The sequence below is a fragment of the Typopeltis vanoorti genome, chromosome 6, assembly GCF_054136105.1.
Source record: "Typopeltis vanoorti isolate ZY-2024b chromosome 6, IOZ_Tvanoo_1.0, whole genome shotgun sequence".
In the NCBI taxonomy this organism is placed as follows: Eukaryota; Metazoa; Arthropoda; class Arachnida; order Uropygi; family Thelyphonidae; genus Typopeltis; species Typopeltis vanoorti.
In genome coordinates, this window is record NC_143554.1 from 39,021,385 (window position 1) to 39,040,359 (window position 18,975).

General features: G+C 36.8%; 1 protein-coding gene across 1 annotated transcript in view; it reads right to left on the reverse strand.

Annotated features, from left to right (window-relative positions):
* LOC150105393 (uncharacterized) overlaps positions 1–18,975 on the reverse strand; it is a 156,468-nt gene that overhangs the window by 111,572 nt on the left and 25,921 nt on the right. The window contains exon 2 of the mRNA XM_090393951.1: positions 2,624–2,791. Within this exon, the coding sequence (XP_090250077.1) occupies positions 2,624–2,791 (168 nt within the window). The remainder of the gene's footprint in view (positions 1–2,623; positions 2,792–18,975) is intronic.

Sequence of the window (18,975 nt, forward strand, 5' to 3'; positions counted from 1 at the left end):
TATTTTCCTTTTCTATTTTCGTTATTGTTGCTGAGAATATTTTCAGCTTGCTTTGCATGAAATGGAGCCAAAGTATTGGTTGGTTACTGAAAAAAGATTTCAACAATGTAGGGCATTTATCTTGTGATAAAAAGTAAGATCTGTGTCCATCATACATGTCAATAATCCTATTCAATTTCTGTAAATGCGTAGAAATTCTTCAATTCCTCTACTCTCAGGAAGTAAATGCGGAAATACTGAAATATTTTACTTACAATTGTTTCGATATCAATAGGCAAAATATCAGCACTTGTCTGTACATGATTATGAACAGCATGAGCAGCATAGCCAATAGTTCATTTTTAACCCTTTGTTGATGAATGTTCATTTTTAACCCTTTGTTGAGTCTTAAAATACATTCTTGGAACCACCTCGTTTGTATCCACCGAAGTTGGTGTTGCAGTTATCTGCAGAAAATGCAATAATTTTCTCAGTCAGCTGTTGTTTCTGCAAAATATCCAGTATATGATTTGCAAGCAGTTCTGCTGTTTTTCCTGTTATGTTCTGAAAATCTATCACTTTAACCTGAATACCTTTATTTGGGATGAAGTATCTAACAAGGACAGGAACCAACTTCAAAGCTCTGTGGTTTGATGTGTCTGCCATAACTGACACATATTTGCTTGTTTCAATTCTATTGCTATTTCTCACATTGCATAAGGTGCCAGTACATTCACTAAAATTGATTGACACTTTGTTTATCCACATGTAAATTTCTTTTAAAATAAACTTCTCAATATTGCAGAGATGCATCCATTGACCTCAAAGAAAGGTTATGTTTCACCGCAACACAAACAAACCTTCTTGAGCTGCAAGACATTTACTTTTATCAGTTAATTTCTCTTTTGAATTTTTCGTGATAAATGATGTAACATCTTGACTTGAACTGTGAGCAGCGGCTGCCAATTTATGTTTTTGTTTCGTTAAATGCTGTTTTATATCAGAACGGTCTCCATGTTTAATCGAAAAAATCAAACGACACACAGTACATTGCAACTTGTTTGTTTTGTTTCGTTGTCTTTCAAGAAGGGATATTCTTCTTTTAAATCCCAAGTCAAACTACACTTCCTTTTCAGCATGATAAAATATCACCACTCACAATATATACTTGCTTTAACTTTCACAATTACTAACAGACTGGCATAAGAAGCACAAAACAATGGTATGCTAGACAAAGTAACCTTGTTACTGCCCAGATGCAGCAGTGCTGCCACTGGTTGCAGCATTTTCATCCTATCACAGAGAGAGAGTGCATTCATAATGGTTGATAATCAAAGTATGCATGGTTTGCATCTCATGCAATCATATGTCACCAGCAGAGACATTATTCTTTCCATATTCGAACATAAAAGAATGAAGCCATACCACAAATTCAACATAGGGACAAAACGGGACTAAAATTAATAAAAAGGGACAATTAGTGTCCTGTTAAGGTTTTGGTGGGACAACGGGATGAGAGTATAAAAAAGGGACACCTGATCACCCTAGTCTAGAAGAACATAAAAAATACATGTCATCATAAGAATGGTCAATCAGGGCTTGCTGACCATGTCTTGGATAGCTTACACAGAATCAAATGGAAAAAAAACTAATATACTTCACCACAAAATATACAAATTTGAAAGACTTTTTTTTTTTAGAATCAGCAGTGGATTTAAAAAATCAATTTAATCTTAATATGGTTATATTAAACTTCTTAAACAAGATTTGAGAAACTTTAATTCTTAGGCATCCCACCCAATAGTCTAGCTAACAGTGCCCATAGGGACACCTCTCATAGGATTTTAGGCTTTCAGTCTAATCTTTTCTGCTTGTTGTTTTGTGCAAATATGTATGTAATTTTGCCATTTTAATATTGTTGACAATATCTCAGTAACTGAGATGAAATATAGAAGTGATTAAATGTGTTGTTTAGTTATTTATATGTGCTGTATTTATTCCATTAAAACTTAAATAAGTTTATCAAGAAAAAGGATATGTTGCAGTTTTAAAATTGATGATGGTCTAGAATTCCCAAGGATTTCAATGGATCACCTACAATCCATGTAGCATCTGGTAAAAGAAGTAATCCATTAATTTTTTGAGCAAGAACAACCAACAATGAATACTAGAATAAAAATTGGATAACAGCATAGTAACTCTCAGATAACCAACAGAAATTTAAAAGAATAGGACTACAGGAAACTAGTAACTGCTGATGAAGTTTTACCAATGCAAATATGGATGTTTTATTCCTACCAGAGGTCAGGCTATGGTTTACCATAGCCTGACCTCTGGTAGGAATAAAACAAAAGAATGACTGCTTTGGTCAACTCTTGACCAAAGCAGCCATTTCTTGACCCACTGTAGTATGTAGCAATGTATCCTGTGATCCAGTATATATATATATCTGTGTGTATTCCTGAAGATGACCTTGATATAAAGATCAAAACATTAAATTTTATTTTAATATAATTAAAACTTTAAATTTGCTAACATGGTATGCCTCCATAATTTTTTATAACGAATACCTTCACTGAATTCATTATGTAATGTAAACATAACTAAAACAACATATAGACAAGAAAGAAATACATATACGCACCTTCCTGTGATAAAGAAATATCACTAGGTGGATTACAGTATTTGAGTGGCTTTGTCATCTTGAAGCTACCAGCTGGAGGCAATCTGTTATGATGAAGAGAATGGGCTAAAGGATGAGATGTTCTTCTCAGTCGAATCTTTGTATGGCTGTTTCGTCCCATTAACGTCACTAGAGAGTGAAAATATGTATTGTAATTACACAAGAGAGGGTAAAAAGATTTAAAAAAATTAAAAAAAAAAAACTTCTGAAAGCTTATACAGTAATTATACACATAGGAATTAAATAGTTACACACTTATTTAAGATAATTCTGATACTGATTTTCTTATCAAAGCATTATGCAACACTTATAATTCAATACAGTAATTACAAATATTGTAAAATTATCTAACACATAAAAACAAGTAAAATGATTAATTTGCATAACTAATTAACTTCCTCTAGAAAAGCTCTTCACAGCAGCTATTTTCAGTGCTTGAAGTCAGAGTAAAAAGTGCAATGGATTATGTATTTATTATTTTTTTAAATTTTTACTGTAACTTAAAAATAGTACAACTGTTTAAAACTCTTATTAGAAATTAGAGGAGGTTATCTTACTTCAAGTCAATATGTTAATAAACATATTAAATTCTGCAGCCTTCTAGATATGTCTAAGAATTTATTCCCCCCACTCCCCATTTATAAATTATTTGGTTTCACAGGCTGATTATAATTGCTTTAGGTTTTTAATTAGCCCATGAAACCAAATAAATTTATAGATTAAAGAAAGAAGATTACAATTTGTAAAAAACAACCAGCATGGCAAAACTTAAATTTCTGTAATATCTACAAAAGCACTAACTTTTTTATGTAGTAAAAGTACTCCATCACATTACAGAAATTTCCTAGAATGCATTCTAGGATTGAGCAAGTTATGTTCTATGATCTTGGTACTTCTCACTCTAACAGTTTGATATTTCTAATAATGGATCTAGTCTTCATAGGTGAAGGAAAGCTATGACAACTCATTGTCAGTCTATTTCAACATAGTCAAAACGTTGTCTGTGCAGGAAATGTACCATCTATCAGAACCCACCAATTGGTCAGGATATGCATCCTCCAGATACTTCATACCCCCCTCCCCCATCTTTAAATTGCTGTGCACCATCAAAATGGCATGATGTATCAACAAGACAGTGATATTGTGTTGTTGCAGGAGCATGCCATTTTGATAGACAGTGCTTGGTTAAGCTCATGAGAAACTAAATGCATTTAAAATTCTACCAAATGTGCAACATGACCTTTCCAAACTGACCATTTGTCAGGACTGCAAGTACTACTTGACCCAAGGTAATCAACTGATGATGTGTTTGGAAGGTTGATGTAGACTTGTTTTTCACTATGGGTCAAAATTTCATACACAGTGAAAACATGTTTGATGAAACGAATACATACATGCACACAGAATAGGCATCATGGCTCAAATTAAGAGAAAGATTATGCCAAACTTTGTTCTCTCTTTTGCCTATGTTTTGAATTTTAGGAGAGCAATCTGAATATATCCTTCCCAGAGCCAAAGTATTAAGAGAAAGATTATGCCAAACTTTGTTCTCTTTTGCTTATGTTTCAAATTTTAGCAAAGCGAACTGAATATATCCTTCCCACAGCAAGCTTAGAAGAAAAATAAGGGAAAAAAATTATTATTATTATTTGACACCTCCAGGAAGTCCAAAGACTCATCGAGGGAGGGAGGGGCACCTGCGCTACAATTCCGTTTCCACCATTCAATCACCAACTGACAGCAACTACACCAACCCCATCTACCGCCGACCACCACTGGTATTTCCACAGACAATCACAAACATGTGTGTAGTGTTCGTGCAAGCTCCTGATAAGATAAGTATTATTTTCAGTTATCGTTGATAAAATTAGTTAATATTGCGTAGTTTTGTTTGCCTTGCGTATTTTAGTGCGTCTGTTTGTGTGTTTTTGGTGTGTATAACTTATTATTTGATAAAACACGTGGCAATAATTATGGCACCTGTACAAAGGAAAATGGCGGCCAGTAATGATGGTTCGCCATCGTTATCAAAGAACAGTAGTATAAAAGAAATGAGTCAGTGTACTAGCTGTGAAATGTACGCTTTACGGAGTGCAGTCGGAGTGTGGATAGATGATAATAAAGGATTGAATGTGTGTAGAAAATGTAGGGAGAATGAGGAATTGAAGTGTATTTCGGATCGTGAGTGTGATATTTTTGTCAACCTTCAGAATGAAGAAAATAGCGATATGACAAGAAACGGCAAGGTTGTACATGAGAATTATGAGAGTGTGAATGGAGAAAGTGTGAATGATAGTATTAATGGTTTCTCAGAGAATAAAAAAGATGAGATAGATGCATTGAATGAGATCGCGTTGTTGAATGGTGCGATAGAAAGGGCAAAACAGCAGCTAGAGTGCATGAAGAAAAGTCGACTGAATGAACCAACCAATAATAAAAGGTATGACAGGAAAAATAGGCGTATGAATGTGAACATGAACAAAATGAAGGATAGAGTGCTGCATGGAGACTCGTTAGTATGAGGTGTGTTAGTAGAGGATTTGACAAAATCGTACCAACCTGGTGCAACCATAAAGGATGTAACTGAGTCTATTAGAGAGCAAAAGGAAAGGGAGAAAGAAATGATTGTTGTGGCAGGTACGAATGATTTGAAAGGAGATAAAATGGAAATGATAGAAGACCTGAATGAATTGTTTGAGGTAGCAAAAGAAAAGAGTGAGAGAGTTAGAATGATTAGTCTTTTGCCACGGTATGACAGTGAAATGTTTAAAAGGAGGGCCATAATTGCGAATGACTTTATGTGTGGGTTATGCATGACGAGTGGTGTGGAATTTGTGGACGTGTGGAGTGAGTTTGATGGGCGAAAGGATCTATATAAGATGGATGGCTTGCATTTCATTGGTTATGGTGTAAGAAGACTTGAGAAAGTGTTGCTGAATGTAGTGGATGTGCAAATTCAGGGAAACTAGATTCGTTAAGGGAGGGGGGAGTAGATATACAGTCCTTAGGGAGGCAGTTGAATGTAAGAATGAATATAATATGCTAGAGCAAATAAGGACAACAAACCAGAGTGGGATAGTTAATATAAGGCATCAAGGTAGGGTTGGGGCTAATGGGGGTCTTAAATTCATGTACACTAATACTAGGAGTATTAGGAACAAGAAGGAAGAGTTTTTGGCCATGGTTGGCACTTCCAGACCACAGGTTATTGGTATTAGTGAAACATGGCTGACTGTGGATGATATAGCTAGTGGGATTGAATGTGATGGGTATAGTGTGTTCAGGAATGACAGAGAGAATAAAATGGGGGGGAGGAGTATTGTTGATGATAGCTGATGAGCTACAGCCAAGGAGAATAGAAGTTGAATTGCAGGATAAAGAAAAGAGCACATTTGAGGCCATTTGGTGTGAGATTGTGGCTAGCAGAACTAAATATACAATCGGGTGCTGCTATAGACCAGGTGATGGAAAAGATGGTGGTGACAGTAGTATGCACAAGCAAATAGAAGAAATGAGTGGAAGGAGGGTGATTATTATGGGAGATTTCAACTATGGTCGCATTGATTGGAGTGAGGAGAGGACACACGGGAGGAAGTAACTGGATTTTATGCGGTTATTAAGGGATAACTATCTGCGACAGCATGTAATGGAAAATACTAGGGGTCAGAGAGTGCTTGACCTAGTAATTACATCTGATGATTTGGCTGTAACAAATATGACCACATTGCCACCAATCGGTGAGAGTGATCATAGGGTCTTGACTTGGGAGGTGGCTAAAGGTGTAGAATTTTCAATTAAGACAGGGTACACGTGGAATTATCAGGCTGGAAAGTATGACAAGCTTAGGAGTTTGATTGGCTCAGTGCCATGGCATGTACAACTGCAAGGACTAGAAGTTGATAGTGCATGGGAGGTGGTTAAGAAGTGCTTGCATGAAGCAATGGCTGAGTGTATACCTAGAGTCCGAATAATAAATCAAGTAGGGGTTAAATGGATGAATAACACCATTAAGCTTGAGCTGCAAAAAAAGAAATAACTATGGAGGGAATTTAAGGATAAAGGTGACCGGTAGGCACATGAACGGTATAAAGCGCAGGCCAGAAGGGTGACGAGCGTGGTAAGAAAAGCAAAAAAGGATTACGAAAGAAAGGCTAAAGAGAATCCTAAACAGTTTTTTAGATATGTAGCAAGTAAAAGGAAAAATGTACATGGCAGAATGATTTTAAAGAATGCCGATGGTAGGGAGGTAACTGAATCAGTTGAGATAGCTGAGTTACTGAGTGAGCACTTTGCAAGAATATATCATCCAGGTGGTGACATTGCAGAAACGAATAAACCAGTAGATTATACGGGAATTGTGGTGAATGAAGTGGAGGTGAGTAGTCTATTGCATAACCTCAATGTCAATACATCTGTGGGGTTGGATGGTATACCAGCTCGTGTAGTATGAGAAACAGCTAATGAATTGTCAGTACCCTTGACCATTTTGTTTAATTTGAGTCTCGGGTCTGGGTTAGTCCCGAGCGGGTGGAAGGAGGGGAAAATAGTTCCACTGCATAAAGGTGGTTCCAAGACCGCTGTTGTAAATTACCGACCGATTAGCATATCAGGAATCATTGTCAAGGTCTTAGAGAAATTAGTCAAGAAAAGAATACAGGATTGGATAGATGAAAATGGGATATTGTATGGGGGACAACATGGTTTTGTGAAGGGTAGATCATGCCTCAGTAACTTGCTCACGTTTTATTACACAGTGAACTGGATAAGGATAATGGGTTTACAGTGATACTACTGGACCTTGCCAAGGCCTTTGACAGGATACCACATGGAACCCTAATCAGTAAACTGGAGCAGATGGGGATAGATACAGGGTTGGTAAGATGGATAGGAAGGTGGTTGAAGGAGAGATACCAGAGAGTGGTTTATTCAGGAGTGGAGTCAAAACGACATCTTGTGACTAGTAGAGTGCCGCAGGGCTCTGTTCTTGGACCACTGCTTTTCAATTTGTTCATTAATGATATTGGAAAGGATTTGAGAGGAAGTGTTCACTTGTTTGCTGATGATGCAAAGTTGGGTAGAGCAATTGTGAGTGCACAGGATGTCAAAATTTTACAGGATGATTTGGATAGTTTGGAGGACTGGGCTAGGAAAAATGGATGTCAGTTTAATGTGGCAAAGTGTAAAGTTATGCACTTTGGGGTGAAAAGAATAGCAGCAGTATATCGCATAGGTGGAACCGTACTCCAGGAGATCGATGAGGCCAGGGATTTGGGAGTGCTGGTGGATAGGGAGTTGAAGTTTAGGGGGCACAATTCAAAAGTAACTAAAACAGCTCACCAAATCACTTGGCTTATGAAAAATACTTTAACATGCAGAGAGAAGCAAGTTGTTGTTCCTCTGTATCGAGCCTTGGTAAGACCCCATCTGGACTTCTGTGCCCAGTTATGGGCACCAGGGTTTCTTCGTGATGGGGAGGAAGTGGAGAGGGTCCAGAGACGAGTGAACAAGATGATAGCAGGTCTGTGGAATGAACCTTATGAGAGTAGGTTGAGGATTTGTGGGTTGCAGAAATTGGATGATAGGTGAGGGAGGGGTGATATGATTGAGACATTCAAATTACTGAAGGGTTTTTATAAGATTGATCCAGAAGATATTTTTGAAAATATGACTGGTGGTAGGAGGACTAGGGGCCATGCATGGAAGCTGGGCAAGAGCGTGGTTGACAAGGGTGTTAGAGCTAGGTTTTTTACTTTGAGAGTGGTGAATGAGTGGAATAAGCTTCCAGAGTCTGTCGTGGGTGCTACAACCGTGAATGAGTTCAAGGCAAGATATGATAGATACTGTGTGAATGTTGAATAGTTGTTCCAGACATGATGTTAGGGCCTCCCTCGATGAGTCTGTCGACTCCTTGAAGTTTCCCGGAACAACAACAACAATAATAATAATAATAAAAAACATCCGTGCCCACGATGGGATTCGAACCAGCAGCCTTTTGGCTGGAGAGCGGATACGCTATCCACTCGGCCACCAGGCTGACGTTTATTACTAAATAAATAATAATAAAATGACATTCCAGGAGAATGCAGAACATATTGCATAGCCGAATAAGAACCAAAGTAAAGCATATAAAAAATGTCATGGATATATGAAAAAGATCCAAGTAATATTTAAGAAACTGTTGATAATCTAGCTGGGTTTCCCAAACTGTGTTCCGTGAGAAGTTCTCCTGGAATTTGTCATTTTAGTTTTCTAAGCATTTTTCATGAATAAATATTTTATAGTGGAAATATTCTGAGGAGAATAATATTCGTGAATATGTCGAAAAGCTCAGGTCCAGAATGCCTAATAACATCTGTGTATTGTTAATTTTCACACATCGAAACCTTTCAACATTTGGGAAAGGGAATATCGCAGTTTATGACCAGTCATAAAAATTGCCTGCAAGCGGATTATAACAATGGGCGGCATATCCTCTGTTCTCAAAACTGAAGGAAATAACATCTGTGTTGCAAATGTTAGTGACTAATCAGCAAGGAAGTATAAAGAAAATTTTTCCACTAAAATTGAAGATCAAGGTAGTCTGTATCCAGTTCTCAAAGTTCGTAACGTAGGATGAAAGTTTTGAAACCATAGTTCCGTGATTTTTTAAAAGTAATAGGCCTACAGATTTAAATTTTAATAATAGACAAGGGACTTTGTTTAATTTTGGTATTAAGAAATCTCTTATTGAAGGTGTTTGTAACACATACAGATAGTAAGTCATCCACCACCAGCCTGCAAAACAATCTCCAGGATGTACGAAAGGAGGGGAAAACTACAACATGGGAGAAAAAGTCTGCATTCACTTGTAAGTACTTATATTATAAATTTTTGGTGATCAGAATGAGATATGTCAATGAAAATCAGCACAAATTAATTTAATGATGTTGGCCTGGGAAACTACAATATGCTACAAGATTTTATTAGTCCATTGACTGATAACTGATTTAAATGTAATTTTATATTTGTCAACATGTCACACTGTATACATTAGTGATTATGCCACAATTAATTATTAATATTGTAATGTGTTAATTAATTAATAATTAATGATTATTAATTATTTAATAATTACTTAAATATTAATTAGTACATTACATAATAACCAAGGCGTTCCATTAAAATTTCTGGATTTGTGAAGTGTTCCGTTGTAAGAAAAGTTTGGGAAACGCTGATCTAGCTTTTGCAATGGCAGAGACAAACTGAAGGAGGAAAAAAAACTGATGTATTGGACAAGTTAAATAAATGGATAAATTAAATGCACACTTTGTAATGGAAAATAAAAACACTTCAGATTTGCACTGATCAGTTAGCATATCTTTTACTAAAAATGGCAAAATAAGCACACCACCAAGAATAGTCGTCATTAATAATAGGAAGAAGTCAAATAATTTTTAGCTCACCTGTCAAGATAACAGAACTAAATATTTAATATGGCTATAAAGCCCCTAAAAATAAAGTGAGAGGGCTGCAGAACTAGATGTAACAAACAAATATTGGAATTCCAGTACAAATACTAAAAACTGGATTTTAGCAACTGCCTTGAAACACTTAGTTTTTCATCAGCCAATCCAAAGTCGGCTATTTGGTGAAAGTATGCAGATGACATTTTTTTTGTCTGGAAGCATAACATTGCAGACTTAAGTTTTTTAATTTTTTATTTCACTCAAATTCTTTCCACCAAAAATCATATAACATGAATTGGAAAATGAAGGCAAATTACCCTTTCTCAATGTCTTAATATCAAAAAAACATCCGGGGATGGATTCACTTTAGACATTTCAGAGGCTATTTCAGTTTCTTATACTGGTATTCTCACCATCAAAATTGCCAACCACCTTAAAACCCATAACAGCGAAGTAGCCTTCATGCTTATTCTCACCATGCAACAGTCTCCTTCATTCTCATAAGGACAGTAACCTCTTCTACAAACATTCAGGGATCTATAGAATCCTTGTTTCACCATACCCATCCACCCACACCAGACTTGCAGAAATTTCAAAATAAGAAAGAAGGAACATCTTAACAATGTGGCTTGTAACAGAGAGGAAGGTCTGGTTTATGACTCTTCCAACACACATCATGATATAGATTGGGACAAAGTCTACATTATATCTAGAGGATAACTTACTTTCTTATCAGATTAAAGAATCCAGCACCGTTATTTTTTCACATGGCTCACTCAACAAAAAAAGGACTCATCTTAAGTGATATCTGGAAATTGCTGATTAAATTGCTGCACACATGTGACTTTAAATTTTCAGTTAATCATCTCCAAACAATGATAGAAAACAGTTGACTCATGGAACACTTCACTGTCTCTGCATATTTTGACTGTTTATACTACAACACTTTCTTTCTTTCTTTTAATTTTTTTTTTTTTTTCAATTATCTTTGTATGTACTTGTAGTGAAACTAACTGGTGTCTCTGTCAGTCTTTTTATCGTTTTAATGACCAACAAACTTAGTTTTATAATAAGGTAAGGACTATATGTATATTTTTACTCGGAGAATTGTGAATGAGCAAGACGGGTTGCCAGAAACATTTGTGGGTGCGCCATTAGTTATTGAGTTTAAAGAGATGTATGATAGGTCTTGTGTGAAGAATAGTGTTGGGTCTAGTGTGATAAGTCTTTGAACTTGATGGAGTTATCTAGATGATGATACTATAATAATAAAAGTGCATCCAAGTCAATTTGATAATTTGATAATTGATAATTATAAAATCATATAAAAGAACTAAAACAGTTATTATTCTGGCATATCCACATGGAAACAACTACTATGCAAGAAAATATTCCCAACTGAATGCAACTTAATGCAGAAAAAAATATCCTCTCCAACTCGCACATCATTCCTCCTCTTATCTAACCCATTCCACAGATGGCGTTTCCTTTCCTTCATACCAAAAGTTCCACAAACCTGACACTACCTTACTTACTGACTTGAAAGCCAAGTCATCAAAGCAGTGAAAAGCAGTCCAAATGTAAATTGATTAAGGCTTTATACAGTGGAATTGTAACATATGTTTCTCATCACTGTCATATTCCATTGTGTATTCTCAAGTCTTGCAATGTAATCCCTAAATTTCAGTCCATGTCCACCATAATTTCCTTCCTAAGGCCCTTATTTCTTCTACTTCCTGCAATCCAATAAAATCATATGCACATCTCACCTGTCTTTCAAATGTCAAAACCCCAAATTCCAGATCACTCAAGGGACTCACACCTAGTGAGTACAGTAATGGAAATCCCATAGAACCTGATGCTGGACCACACCTTATTTCAAATAACAGAAACCTTACTGTTATCTCTAGGTTGGTCCCTACTCTTCTTTCCAACTTCTCTTTCTTCCCTCTTCATTTTTCTTTCCGAAGCTATTAGAGTACTCAAAGGCTAGAAGTGAATTTTTCCTATACTGCTGAATTTATTACACTAAGCAGTGGGAGTCTGCCTTTTCTCCCCAGGTACTTGTCCCACCTTAACTGTGGACACTAACTGGTTTTTGGGCCCAGTTACAGTAGTAGCCCCAGTGTTGAATTATGGTAGGTCAGATATATAAAAAGAATCGGCCATGTGATTTGACCAGCCCTCAGCACTGTCCAGGGATCTGTCAGCCTGGAAGTGAGAAATTGATTGCTGTAGAAACCAAGGAAGTTAGAAATAAAAAGAAATAAATGAAGTGTTAATATTCAATCTTCTCACATGGAATGTGAGAAGATTGAATCAACTTGGAAAAGTAGAAAACATGCATAGAGAAATGGAACGACATTAAAATACTTGGATTGTCAGAGACATTTTGGAAAGGTGATATGGAATTCTTAAGTACTATTCCAAATGGAAAGGAATATAAAGTTATGGGAAGTGAGTCTAGAAAGAAAGTTGCATTCATTAAGAAAAGAAATTCTCACATTCAGTTATTAATGTTAATAGGAAATCTGAAAGAATAATATCAACTTTAATAGAGACAAACACAACCACCCAACCAACCAAATTGACCATCATTATCCTTTGTCCACAATGCCAATTTATTTAAATCAACCTGCAGAATATCTACATCACTTTTATCAACTAATGCTCTCCCCAGTTTTGCATCATCACCAAACAATTGCATATCCCCTCTTAAATCTTTCCCTATGTCATTGATATACAAATTAAAGAGTAGTGGCCCCCTAGTACTGAATCCTGAGGTACTCCACTAGTCACCGTCATTCTCCTAGATTCTACTCCACCATATACTACTCTCTGATGTCTGTCCATCAGCCAACCCCCTTATCCATGCTACTAGCCTCATATCCATTCCGATCCTTTCCAGTTTTGGTAATAGTTTTCCATGTGGTATTCTGTGAAATGCCTTGGAAAAGTCTAGCAGTTCATGGTATAGCCATTACCTTTATCAATGCTACTGTCACTTTATTATAAAATGTGATAAGTTACTAAGACAGAAAGAACCTACCCTTCACAAAGCCATGCTGTCCACTATAGAGTATTGCATCACTATCTGCACACTGTTGTATTTTACCTTTCACCAACTTTTCCAATACCCTAACAACCACTCCTGATATATTAATTGTTCTGTGGTTTGCTATCTCTCTCTTGAAGCCATCTTTATGCAATGGCATTATCTTGCTCTCTTTCTACTCCCTTGGAACCTAGCTAGAGATGAGATTTAGATTGAACAACTTCATCAGAGGCAATGCCAAGTCTCTTGCACATTCATGTAACACATGGGCTAATATGCCATCCAATACCACTGCTGTGTTCACATTCATATTTTTTAATATGTTGAACACTTCTTGTTTATCTACCTCAATGTTGATATACATCTCTGTAACATCAGCAACTGTAAAATCACAACTACCTGGATGATACAACTTTGCAAAATGATCACTCAGCAACTCAACTATTTCTTTTGGTTCAGTCACCTTCCTACCATGAGCATTGTTTAAAGTCATTGTACCATAGTCATTTTTCCTCTTACTTGCTACATGATGAAAAAAAACTCTTTTGGGTTTACTTTGGCCTGTTTGGCAAATTCTCTCTCATTCTCTGATTTGGCTTTCCATACCACACTAGTCACTCTTATTGCTTGAACTTTGTACTGCTAATGTGTATGCTGATCACTTTTTTCTTTATATATTCCTCCACAATGTTTTCTTTTTTTCCCCCTTGCAGCTCTTGCTTTATATCCATACTCATTCACTTAATTCCAACTTGGTTTATCCTCGTGACCTTGAGTATGTAGACCTTGGTTACTGATACAAGCAATCTCTGACCATTTGCCATGCACTACTGACATTCTTTCCTTGTATTTCTCAAGCCATGGCACTGTTCCAAGATGACTTCTTAGTTTCTCATAATCACCAACCCCATAGTTGAACATAAACCTCCTCTTGACATAGAATTCCATGTGTTTGGCAACTTCCCAGAACAAGATTGAATGGTACTCCACCCCCCCCCCCACCAATTGAAGGTGGTGTTTACCTTGGTTACTGATACATCTTCTGATGTTACTATCAGATCCAATACCCTCAAATCCCTTGTCCTCTCTATAACATGTTGTTTCATGTAATTATCCCTTAGCAACTGTATAAATCCCACATCCATCTTGCTATACCCCCTTTCCTTCCTCCAATCGATATCTCTGACAGGTAAAGTCTTCATAATAATTGTTTGGTCCTACAATCATTGTGTTGATACATTATTAAAAACAACACCTAAGTCCACAGTAATAACTTTAATTAATAAATAAGGTAGATATTTCATACTAAAGATAATAGTACATCTTCAGCGTTACAAATAGGTAGGAATAGAATACAAGTAACGAATATTCGGTGGATCACCTATTAAAATACAATGTTGTCGCGAGCTAGGAAATGAAAGAAATTAATAAATAATTAATATTTAAGATAATTAGTTTTTTAATGATTACATAAAATAAAAGTCTCCCAGATCTTCGAGAGCAAGGCAATCATTTCGATTTAAATTCGGTCGGTGTAAAAAAGCTTCACAACTTTCTTTAAAGAGGCTTTCATATTTGAACCTGCATCTATGAAGTAGAATAGCTTTATCCCACTGGATATTATGGGTAGTGGTAATACTGTGTTGTGCTAGACCAGACTTCTGAGGTTTGTTGTAATCAATATAATATTGATGTTCTTTAATTCTTTTTCCACAGAACGGCCAGTTTGTCCAAAATAAGAAACATCACATTCACAAGGAATTTTGTAAACGCCAGCCAAAGACAGAGATGACAGTTTATCTTTTGTAGAAGGAAGAAATTTTGTTGATAGGAATATAAGTGGGAATCAATTGGTACTTTTTAAAATTCTACCTATAGGTTCTGAGATTCCTGGAATGTAGGGGATTGGAACTCTGCGAACTGATGAAGAAGCCTTAGGTATTGGAACATAAGATTCAATTATCTGTTGGATTTGATAAGGGTGGTAATTATTAGATACCATTAACTTTTTAATGATGGAAAGTTCTTGTTGTAAGATTTCTGGAGAAGAGCAAACTTTATGTGCCCTATTAATTAGAGATTTAAGAATGCCAAATTTTTGAGATGTATGGTGAGCAGACATTTTATGAATGCATCTGCCAGTAAACGTGGGGTTTCGAAAGACACTTGTAGATAAGGTACCAGAAGAAGTTCGAGTAAGCAGGATGTCCAAAAATGATAAAGTACCAGAATTTTCCTTTTCCATAGTGAATTGGATACAAGGATGAAGGTGGAAAGCTCATCTTCAGTATGTGACCAAATGGCAAAAACATCATCGACATAACGATACCAAAGAGATGGTTGAGGGTGAATGGATGAAAACAGTCTCCTCAAATTGTTTCAAAAAATAGTTAGCCAAAGGTGGAGACAAAGGACTACCCATGGCAGTACCTTCAACTTGTTTGTAGAACTTGTTTTTCCAACTAAAATAACCTGAATGGATAACAAATTCGGAAATTTTTGCAATATCTGGAGGGTAATCTTTATATAATAAATTGACTGTGTCGGCTAATGGGATATTGGTAAACAGAGATATAATGTCAAAACTGACTAACAACTCAGACTCTTTGTTTTTTAAATCCTTGATTTTTTCCAGGAAATCTGTTGAATTTTTTATGTAGGATCTTGAATATCCAGTGAGAGCACTTAAAGAACGAGACAAGACTTTTGCAATTCGGTAAGTAGGAGAATCAATGCAATTCACAATTGGTCGTACTGGATAGCCTTCTTAGTGGATTTTTGGGAGACCATATAGACGAGGAGATCTTCCAAACTAGGTGTGTGATTTATCCACATAATTTGGGTCCCAACTGATGACCTCATCAAGTAATTTATTTAATTGTTTAATCTGTGAATTTATAGGATTATGCATGATCTCTTTGTAGGTAGATGTGATTTGTAGGTTTGTAGGTAGATTGATTCTCCTATTTACTGAATTGCAAAAGTCTTGTGTGACATGTTTGAAGTGCATGGTCTGATAGGCCTGTTGTACCATAGTGGAGGTATTTAATGTGCCGTTTGTGTTCATTTTTTTTTTTATTGGGATGATGTGTCCTGTTTCCCCTGTGTAAGGTAGGTTACAGGTACAATGAATTTTGTAAACCCCTGGGGGGGGAAGGTATGGAAGAGGATCTTTCGAGGAGCTAAGTAAATTTCTTAATTTTGCCCGGGGATTTGAAGGTTGTCTTAATATTGTATTTGAGTAGTGTCCTATCTATTTTATCTGAAATGCCCCTAATGTAGGGTATGGCATTCTTGTAATCTTTTTTGCTTTCAATGACATTTTTATGAAGGATCTTGTGAACTTTTTTTTTTATTATTATTATAACCATTTTTTACAAATGTTTGGTTAATGATCTCAAAATTCTTGGTTCAGAGCTTGTTCATTGGAGCAAATTGTTAGGGCTCTGTATTTGAGGGTCCTGATGACTCTCAAACACAGAGGATGTTTTTTGTGTTGGATGGTGGTATGAATTTTTAGATATGTATTGGCCTGTATGTGTAGGTTTGTGGTAGACAAGTGAAGGAGAACCAGCCTGAGAGAAGACGTGTGACGAGTGTGTCTAGTAAAGGAAGAGAGTTGTTATTTTTAATTTTGTGTTGTTCATTCAGGTGGCTTAAGAATGTAAAACATTAAAATAGTTCGCAGCTTGTGGAAAAATGGCGAACATATCATCAAGCTCATGCTCAAAGTCTTCCATGTAACAGTTAGCTAAGGGGGGGGGGAGTGTTGAGCCCATGGCCCTATTTTCTTTTTTGTAGGTAAAAATTATTTTGCCACACGAAATACCCAGAGCGAAGTACACAGGCAAAGAGGGCTATGATACTGGGTGGAAATATGTTTTGTAAGAGAAGAATAATATCACCGATTGAGACATTGGTGAAAAGGGCAGTAATGTCAAAGCTGACTAATATATACATTTTGGAAAATTATGGAGACAACTATTGTGTTTGAGTAACAACTTTAGTTAATATAAACCAAAATCAACACTCGACGTTTCAACCTTCATATCAAGGTCATCTTCTGGAGTATATGCACTATATACAGAGACACAAGTTGCACTACAATCTACATGGTTTGCTAAAGTTACTGACCAACCGTTAAAACAATTCTTGGCCTGACCTCTGGTGGGGGAAAAAAAACCTTTACTACATCAACGCTAGAGTCCTATTATTATTATTACGGGTGACTCCAGCGAATCCTTAGGCTCATCGAGGGAGGCCCTAAACATCATGTCCACACAACTATTCGACATTCTCACAGAATCTATCATACCTTGCCTTGAACTCATTCACTGTCATAGTACCCACAACAGAATCTGGCAGCTTATTCCACTCATTTACAACTCTAAAAGTAAAGAACCCAGCTCTAACACCCTTACTAACCACACTCTTACCCAGCTTCCATAGATGTCTCCTAGTTCTCCCACCACCAGTTCTGATCTCAAAAATATCCTATGAATTAATCCTATAGAAACCCTTCAGCAATTTGAATGTCTCAATCATATCTCCCCTTTTCTGCCTATCAACCAATTTCTGCAACCCACAAATCTTCAACCTGTTCTCATAAGGTTCATTCCATAGACCTGCTATCATCTTGGTCACTCGCCTCTGGATTCTCTCCACCTCCTCCCCATCAAGAAGAAACCTAGGTGACCAAATCTGGGCACAGTAGTCGAGATGAGGTCTTATCAAGGCTCGGTACAGAAGAACAATAACTTGCTTGTCTCTGCTCGTCAAAGTATTTTTCAGCAACCAAGTGATTCGATGAGCTGATTTAGCCACTTTTGCAATGTGTTCCCTAAACTTCATCTCCCTATCCACCAACACTCCCAAGTCCCTGGCCTCATCAATCTCCTGGAGTACAGTTCCACCAATGTGGTATACTGCTGCTAATCTTTTCACCCCAAAATGCATAACCTTACATTTTGTCACATTAAATTGACATCCATTCTCCTTAGCCCAGAATTCCAATCTATTCAAATCAACCTGCAAGATTTTGACATCTTCTGCATTGACTATTGTCCTACCCAACTTTGCATCATCAGTGAACAAATGAACCGTTCCCCTTAGATCCTTCTCTATATCGTTAATGAACAAATTAAACAGCAGTGGTCCAAGAACAGAACCCTGCGGCACACCACTAGTCACAGGCCATCTTTTGGATTCTACTCCTGAATAAATTACTCTCTGATATCTCTCCATCAACCACCCACCTATCCATCTCACCAACCCTATATTCATTCCCATATGTTGCAGTTTACGGATTAGAATTCCATGTGGTATCCTGTCAAAGGCCTTAGCCAGGTCCAGCAGTATCACTGTAAGCCCATTACCCTTATCCAGTTCAGCCGTCACTGTGTTATAAAACTTGAGCAAGTTACGGAGGCATGATCTACCCTTCACAAAACCATGCTGTCCCCCATAGAGTATCTTATTTTCATCAATCCATTCCTGTATTTTTCCCTTGACTACTTTCTCCAAGACCTTGACAACGAATCCTGATATGCTGATCGGTCGGTAATTTGCAACAGTAGTCTTGGATCCTCCTTTATTTAACTATTTTCCCCTCTTTCCACACCTTTGGGACTAAACCAGACCCAAGACTCAGATTAAACAACATGGTCAAGGGCACTGATAATTCTTTAGCCACTTCACGTAAGACCTGTGCCAGTATACCATCCAATCCCACAGATGTATTCACATTAAGGTTCTGCAGTTCTTCACTACCAATTCATTCATCAGAATTCCCATATAAACTAATGGTTTCTTCA